This window comes from Rattus norvegicus, chromosome 9, assembly GCF_036323735.1.
Source record: "Rattus norvegicus strain BN/NHsdMcwi chromosome 9, GRCr8, whole genome shotgun sequence".
In the NCBI taxonomy this organism is placed as follows: Eukaryota; Metazoa; Chordata; class Mammalia; order Rodentia; family Muridae; genus Rattus; species Rattus norvegicus.
In genome coordinates, this window is record NC_086027.1 from 103,527,824 (window position 1) to 103,535,933 (window position 8,110).

Here is an 8,110-nt window from a genome sequence, read left to right on the forward strand (position 1 = left end):
CCTAGTATCTTAGAACACTGATTACTTAGCTTCAGAATGAATGTGAGTAGACTAAGCTCCTTCATTAATTTAAACTTTTAAAAACCACATCAACAAAAGGCCTGAAGACAACTAAGTCTGAACTCAAGCAGGGGTTAATTCTATATTTTATTCCCATAGGATCAAACGATATAGTATAGTGTGATTATAAAGTTCATCTGGGAAGTAAAGAGCAAACCATGGGATACTGCTTTCCAAAGCCGCCTTCTACTTTGAAACAGTTCAAGAGGCGTCCTGTGCAGCTATAATCTAAGCACTGGTTTTTAGCTTCACTGTCATCTTCACACATCACACAATCCAAAACTGTTGATTGTTTAGTAATAGGATGTAAGCAGCCTTGAGGGGTAAAAGGCACGGATAAGTATACTGAAGTCTCATTTTAGGTCTGCCCAGCAACTTCGGGCTAATCTAAAAGATTAAAAGAGGCGTTTATATATCATTTAACTTTGTCACACTTCCAAATGCTTTCCTCACTATATACGTAATGCATATGGGAATCTTAAAACCCGTCTCCAGCCTATTTTGGCGAGCACACCACAAGTGAAAAAGTAGGACAAACGTGGGAAAGCACGTGGGAAAACAGGAACTCTAGAATGACCCACTTAGTACTACCAGTGGTCCGAGGTAAATCTGCTAACAAAATCCTTCTATCAGGAAAGTTTATCCAGAAGGAAGTGGCAGCCTCAGTTGGTCAGTGATTATCTCTCAAACTGTTGGGAGTAACCCCTCACTCTTGTTGAACACACTGCTGGTGCTTCTCTGGAAATAGAAGGTGGATGGACAGACACCTTTCTCAGCTACTGCTTTCCTTTCTGCATAACAGTGAGTCCTTGGTGCTGAAGCGGGAGCAATGCTTCATTGGTTGTGCATGGGGACTCTGCTAAAGACACGGTTGGGTGAAGAAGCCTCCTACCTAGTGAGAAATATTCATTGTGGTGGGGATGTTGACTCCGAACCCAGAGGCATCTAAAATTAAAGGACTTGGTTGGAACTACTGCCAACCTGTAAGGCACGCAGTGCCCCCCAAAGGCTGTAGACCGCCTCTATGATCTCACTTTTAAATGAAGCTTTGATCTTGCCTCCAGGGCCCCTTTACTCTCTAAGTCATTTCAAAACTGTCTTCTCCTTAAGCCTACGCTGAGAGGAGATGGTGAATTAGCTGGTGAGTCAAATGCTCCACCAGAGGCACTGTTGAGGAGTTGAAAGAAAATCATATGCTCAGGTCACAAGCTTCTCCCCGAAGGTTTCATTCTGGCAAAAAAGGGAATGAACGTCCAGAGAGATAACCAGCTACCTTGCACTGCTCCAGGCAACACTTGCTCCACCCCGTGCCTGTGTCTGGAGGCCCAGAGAAGTCAGGATTTCTCCAGCACGTGTGCGAGGACTGTCTCTACAACCAGGTCCCAGCCTTGTTCGAAAAAAGCTGCAGTTGTGGGCTTTAATTAAAGAGAAGGAGCTTTGAACGTGAATTTGTTTGTTTGTTTGTTTGTTTGTTTGTTTGTTTGACTGTCACAAATGAAGGCAGGCTGACTTCTTTCAGAAATCACACACACACACACACACACACACACACACACACACACACACACACACACGTCTTCTCTTTATCCTGCTCTGACTACAAGTTCTCTTAGAAAAAAGGATAGACAGAGACACCTGGCACCACACCTCTCTTCCTGTTTTGAGAACTCAAGTGCTGACCTCAAGCCTTCTCATAGAAACTGGGAAGAAAGAACTGCAGCTTAGCTTGCAAAAGGTGCGGAAAGCTTAGCTCAGTAGAGCTAACCAGCCACTGTATGGCTGCAGGCAGCAGTTCTGCTGCTGCCAGGGCTGTTCCCACCCTCCATAGGTTTCCAGAAAAAGGCCACAGAAGAAATGTCACTGTGAAACGTGGAGTGTCCTGAATCTGTTATTTTCCTTTGGGGAACCCGGGGTACATGCCTCTTTTCTGGAGGCAGTTTATCCAAGCAAGGAATTGATTCTTAAGCAGCGTTTGGACGGAGTGTTCATTGCCACGCCCACTCCTGCTCGCTAGGGTCCCAAACCACTGGGGTCCTATGGACGCTTGGCGGCTTTGTCTAGGCGCCCGCTCCCCGGAACCCATCAGTTCGGAAGGGAACAAAGAGCCTCTGCCTCTCCTAGGAATTCTCACACTCGCGGGTTCACCACCTTCAAGACCCCTTTGTCTGCCTGGCAAAAGCAGGTCTACTGGGGATGCCCGCTCCCCTCCCAGTTTTTCTTTTTGACCATTGATGTGGATTTTCAAACCATCCACTTCTATGTAAACGACTTCACATGATTATTTATCTATCTATCTATCTATCTATCTATCTATCTATCTATCTATCTATCTATCTATCTATCTCTGATACAGACCTTGAATAGGTTTGTTGAAGCACGAGGACCATGCAACCCACTCCTTTTTAGCTTTCCTTTCTCCTACAGTCCCCTTTGAGCCTCCTACTGTTAGGCTAGCTTTTTACTGAATAGTAAGTCCTTCCGGGAGGATACACCTGCGTCTTACTCACTTAATTGTGACGGATTACTCAGAGAGGAGCAGGGATATTAAGAAAAGAGCTGCGTAAAGTTTCATAGTGTGTGTTTTCAAAGCTCTATGCCCCGCCCCCACACAAAACGGCGCACACAAAAATGGCCAAAGCATCCTTCGTCGTTTTAGAAATGTCAGAGACAATTTAAAAACAGAAGGAAATCTCAGCCAGTGCAGTTTCCGACTGCGGAAACCTCTGGACTTGGAAGGATTTCCGAAACAGGACTTTTAACAGAGTTGACACGCAGGTCCACAACCTCAGAAAAAGCGCTTCCAAGCCTTGTCAGAGACACGAAGTTACAAGGCGCTCTGCTCTGGATAGACTTCAAAGGCAGAGAGGCCAGGGGAGAGAGGAAGGAAGTGAGATATTTACAGAACTTAATAGGGTGGAGATTGTGAACACATCTTGACAAACTCAAGAAAGAGCAGATTATAGTCTGTAAGGGAGCAGCTTCCAGTTCCCTTCTAAAACTGTAACCATGAAACCCAGGAGTTTTATCCGTGGAGGAATGAATAAGGAATTTTCCTTATTGATACTGAAATGTCTAACTTAAAGAAAGAAAGAAAGAGAGAGAGAGAAAGCAAAAAAAGAAAGAAAGAAAGAAAGAAAATAGATCTTACAGGCGTCCCCTCCCCCAACAAAACAAACAAACAAACAAAAATGAATAAGGAAGACCCATTTCAGTCAGTGAACATAAACTTTGGGAAAAACCCACTTTTTATGGTGTCTTCATAGACTGGCAGGATACAGAAGGCAGGAAGGAGAAAGCTTGGAGAGTAAAGATATCTCTGAATTCTGCTCAACCATTAAAATGACAAGGGCACACGTTCTTTGTTGACACTTCTGCAGTGACTTCTTTGGTGAGCAGCACCCTGTGCCAATACATCTGTCACCACCACCACCAACAGCAGCAGCAGCAGCACCACCACCACCACCATAACCACCATCATGGCACAGGACAAGTTAAACTCCTCCTGGAAACAGCCAGAGAAACGCGCACACACACACCTCCAAAGAGCCTCTGTCATTTAATTCATGACACTCGGCACAAGCACGCCCAAACCAACACACACAGCACCCCAAACGTCACTCTCCCGGCTCTAAGCACACTTCACTACGGCTTGATTTTGTGTCATATCCTGAACATGCATTTACCCGATGAGTTGCGTCTCTTGGTGCTCCTCAGTCCTGGCTATTTCTTTTGTCTTATAAAAGATCAGGAGTAGACTTATAGTGCAGATGGTCCACCGTTTTCTAATGGAGCGCATCTTGGGTGCCCGGGAAAGTCCAGGTTGTCCCAGCTCAGGCACCTTCTCCTGGTATAAAGGCTCCGTTTTGGGGAAATAATCAAGGGGGAGAAATCTGAAATTTGCGAAGGGAGCGTGGAGCCGAGATCCCAGAATCAGGTCGCTAGGACGTTCAGCGGTGGAGCTCTCCCGGTTCTCCAGCGCTGCCCAGCGCCCTGCCGCGCAGTTTGCGCTAGCCGGGCTGGGGTCGCTCTGTGCCGCCTCCCTGGGGCTCGGGTTTCTTTTCAAATGTGACACCTTGTGCATCGGAGGTGGCGGTTGCTTCTGCAGCTGGGCTCGGGGGCGTCACTGGCCCTTTCCTCGCCGTAGCAGGGAAATGATAAGCAAGGCCAGCCAATCACAGTGCTGAGGGGGCGGAGGCTGCTGTTGCCTTGCCTTGCTGGCGGCTGCTAGGAGAGTAACGTCGCGAGCTCCGTCTGCACTATTGCCTGGGGAGGAAGCTCACAGTCGCACGCGGACGCGTTCTCGGGCACAACCCCCCAAACCACAGACACACACAGGATCACACCGTCTCCTAGGACGCCCAAACGTCAAGGCTCCAGATCCGCTAGCTTCGACACCAGCTGACTACACGGATGTAAAGAGTGCATCTCAGCTAAGAAAGAGACTCATCCCACCAGAGGAATGCAATGGCTACGGCTAGAGAGGGCTCGAGAAAGGAGCCTATTATTCAAAGCATGTTTGCTAAACACACATAAACGCACGAGCGAATAAACCCGTCCGAGGTAAAGCGAAATCCAACAGGGAAGTGGAAGGGGAACGTTCCTTATTCAGTGCACAACTCTGTCTGGAAAATACAATTATTCACAGGAGCCAATGAGCTGATCTCGCCCTCTGAGTGGATGGGGATTGAGGATCCCAGCTTGAAGCTTGCGGTAAGCAAGTGAAGTCAGAGGTGTCTTTACAAACATTACGGATACTTAAGTGACCCACGCTTTGTCATTTGGAAACTCCTCACGAAGTGAAGGCAAGTCCAGTGCCATTTAAACTTCACCTCTGAGAATCAGAATTCTGAGAAAAGGCAGCTTCCTCCTCCGGCACACCCACAAACACATTCGCAGTCCTAGGGAAGAAGGAACGCCGGGTAAAAAGGCAGGAAAGGCAGGCTCCTCCTGAAAATCTGGCTGAAGTGTATTGGGCTCTGATTTTCACCCCTCCTCCCGCCTACCATTTTCCTTACTCCTATTGTATTGTGCAGCTGGCGCGCTTTCTGAGTATTCTAGCTGAGCACCTCTCCATCCCTAGTTTCCGGCACATCCAAGACTGCTCAGGCTTATCACACATAACATCTACACTCTTCCTCAGCAGGAGACAGAGCCTGGAAGCCAGATTCCTTCCTATCTGTGTGCCTTTGCCCCAGGATCTCAGAGGCTCTGAAGTCTGACTTCCTGCTCCTTCACCCTGAGCAGTGCCTTTAGTAGTTCTTCGCACTTGCCATTTAAGTTTGCACTTTCCACATCAGGAAATGATAAGGCCCAACCCCAGGACTTGGGTATCCTTGGATTTAGGAGGAATTCTGAATGCCTCAAGGAACAGCATTACGTAAAAAAAGACATCACTCTTGCTTAAAACTCGAGGTTTGAGAACCTTTGCCCAAACCTTTGCTGAGGTCTCTAACAGGAAACCAACAGGACTTAATGTAAGACCCCTGTCCCTTACTTATGCTTGTCAGTCTCAGTTTGAGGTTTCAGAAGTTAAGTATCCTAAGTTTTGAGAGACCGATCTCTGCAGGACAGCCAAGCAAAGGGCCAAGTCTAAAATGCCCCAAGGAGCAAATAATTATGCGTCTTTATTGACACTACAAGTGGCCTGCTGAGAGCCTTTCCAGTTTATTGATGTCCAGGCAAATCCGGCTTACCTTAATGCATTTTTGTTACACAGACTTCTCAACTAGCAGTGGGGAGAAGAATAAAACAGTCTCTCATATGAGTTAAAGGGAAGAGGTATTGGCCGGGGTGTGTAAAAATGCTGTTCGTTGCAAGGAAAGTCTTATTCACAAGCAGAAAATATCATTTTCATTTTTCCTATATTAGTTCATTTTTTCCCTCACATAAGTGCCCAACTTAAAAGAAAAAAAACTTTTGTTTTTATATATTGCCCTTTGCTTGTTTCCGGACATAGAATCACATATAATAAGTGCCCAATCACAGAAGACCTTGACTTTAGCTAGAATGCACAGTCATAAATAGTGCAATCTCACCCAAATCAGGAAGTCTGTCATCATTATTCTCAATTCTTTGGCGTCAGCTGGCTTGGGTAATTGGCCATGGTACTCTTTTGCATACAGTATAATGGTTTGTAAGCAGGCATGAACCTTTTACAATGGACTACCGATTACAGACCGTCAATTAAATAATCTTCAATGTGTAATAGTCAATTTAAATGTCTTGTGAGATATGTCTTTTTCACTCGTGCTGCTCTGAATCACCTCAGTCTGTAAGAAGCACTCTAATTGCTTAAGGCTCACATGTTAACTGTCTGTAGACTCTTGTTTCAGCCCATGGGTTTTGTTGTTCTATTTCTATTTCTTATCACACAGCCTTTTGAAATGTTAGAAACACACAGAATATGTGTGTATAAGATTTTCACACACACACACACACACACACACACACACACACTGCACTTATGTAGCACTTTTTTCTTTCTCAAAAATATGCTAAGAAATTTATAAACCAGATTCAGGCCAGTGAGAAGACTTTGCTGCTAAATTTACTCACTACCAGTCATAACAAAGGAGTTGAATACTTAGATCTACTTGGTAGAAACATAGAATGGACATCTGCAAACAGTCCTTGGATCTCCACAACAGAATACATGTGTGCACGTGCGAACACACACACACACACACACACACAAAACAAACAAAAACAGAAACAACCTAGAGCCCCCTATTCTTAGAGGGACAATTCTGTGGGGTTGAGTAGCAACTGGCTTGTCTCATTTTTTTATAACTTTATTTTCATTTTTATTTTCTGCTTTTTTAAAGGCTTTAGACTGTATGCCTTGACTGTTACTATGCTATGATTGTACCCATCTCAGTGTTTGGAAAGTGAGTACTAGACAAACGAATAAATGTAGTACTTACAAGAGAAAGTTCGAATTCCAAGCATACATGCCTAATCCATTAGCAGGGACTGCTACTGGGGAGAGTGGATCAATAAACATTTATTGGAGTGAGCCGTTGGGAATAAGAGAAAAATAATGAGTCTATTTCACATCTGACCTGTAACTCCCCAACATAAAATAAATAATTGATCTTCCTCTCTATTACCACAATCATAATTCCCTATATCCCACTTGAAAATTGGTCAATAGTGATAGATATCATACGCATTGTGGTTAAGCACACGTTCTCACATCTATCACTCAGGCAATTATGATGACTTATATTAGCTGCAATTACAATCCTGTCATTAAGCAAGCACTGCAAAAATGGAGTCAGTATACAAGATAAAAAAATAAGGATATTTAATGTCATGACCTAAGTGTAGAATCATTTGTTTCTTCAAAACATACTTTAGAATAGGAAGAACATATAATGGATTTATCCACTTTTAATCTTCTTGACAGGAGACTGCATCTACAGTGGGATATCAGAAATGAATTCTTATTGTAGCATTATATGTAGAATCCTGTAGAAGTTGTCCTGGAATTGATGGAAATTTCAGAGCAGGTATGCTCCATGCCATGGAACCTTCATGTTTGTTCCATGTTTTGCAAATGAAGGATGAAGTCTCCTTGAAGGTGGAAGGTCAAAAGTATCAGCAAGCTACACAGTATCGTCAGCTGAAAGAAATACAGTAGCTTGTATGAGAAGGGAATCTTACAAGAAATGAAATTCTGAGATAAGTCTGTAAAATCTGAGAGAAGGAAAATTCAATTATGACATGTAGTACTTCTACTGTGTCTTTGGGACCTAACATTGATTTTAAGAAGAGCTACCGCTATGGGCATACACAAACATGTTCAATAGTAATCAGTGTAACAGGTTCTAGTCACAGGAAACATGTATCCCTGTGATCAAGCAGTGCTGATGCTCTACTAGCCAACCTCAAAAGGGAGTGAATGTGCTCCTTAATAGTGCAATAAAAACCTTAATATTAGAAGACAAACTACTGTGTTTAAGAGGCAAATCCAGAAGACAGATACTTTGGCTTGTGATTTCTAAACTTCAGTGCGGTAACACCTCCATTTTAGAAGGAGATAGAGAAA

At 44.2% G+C, this 8,110-nt stretch overlaps 1 protein-coding gene across 1 annotated transcript in view; it reads right to left on the reverse strand.

Moving 5' to 3' along the window:
- St8sia4 (ST8 alpha-N-acetyl-neuraminide alpha-2,8-sialyltransferase 4) overlaps positions 1-4,185 on the reverse strand; it is a 94,530-nt gene extending 90,345 nt beyond the window's left edge. The window contains exon 1 of the mRNA NM_053914.2: positions 3,744-4,185. Coding sequence (NP_446366.2) covers positions 3,744-3,856 — 113 coding nt within the window. The 5' untranslated portion in view covers positions 3,857-4,185. The remainder of the gene's footprint in view (positions 1-3,743) is intronic.
- Positions 4,186-8,110: the final 3,925 nt, after the last annotated feature.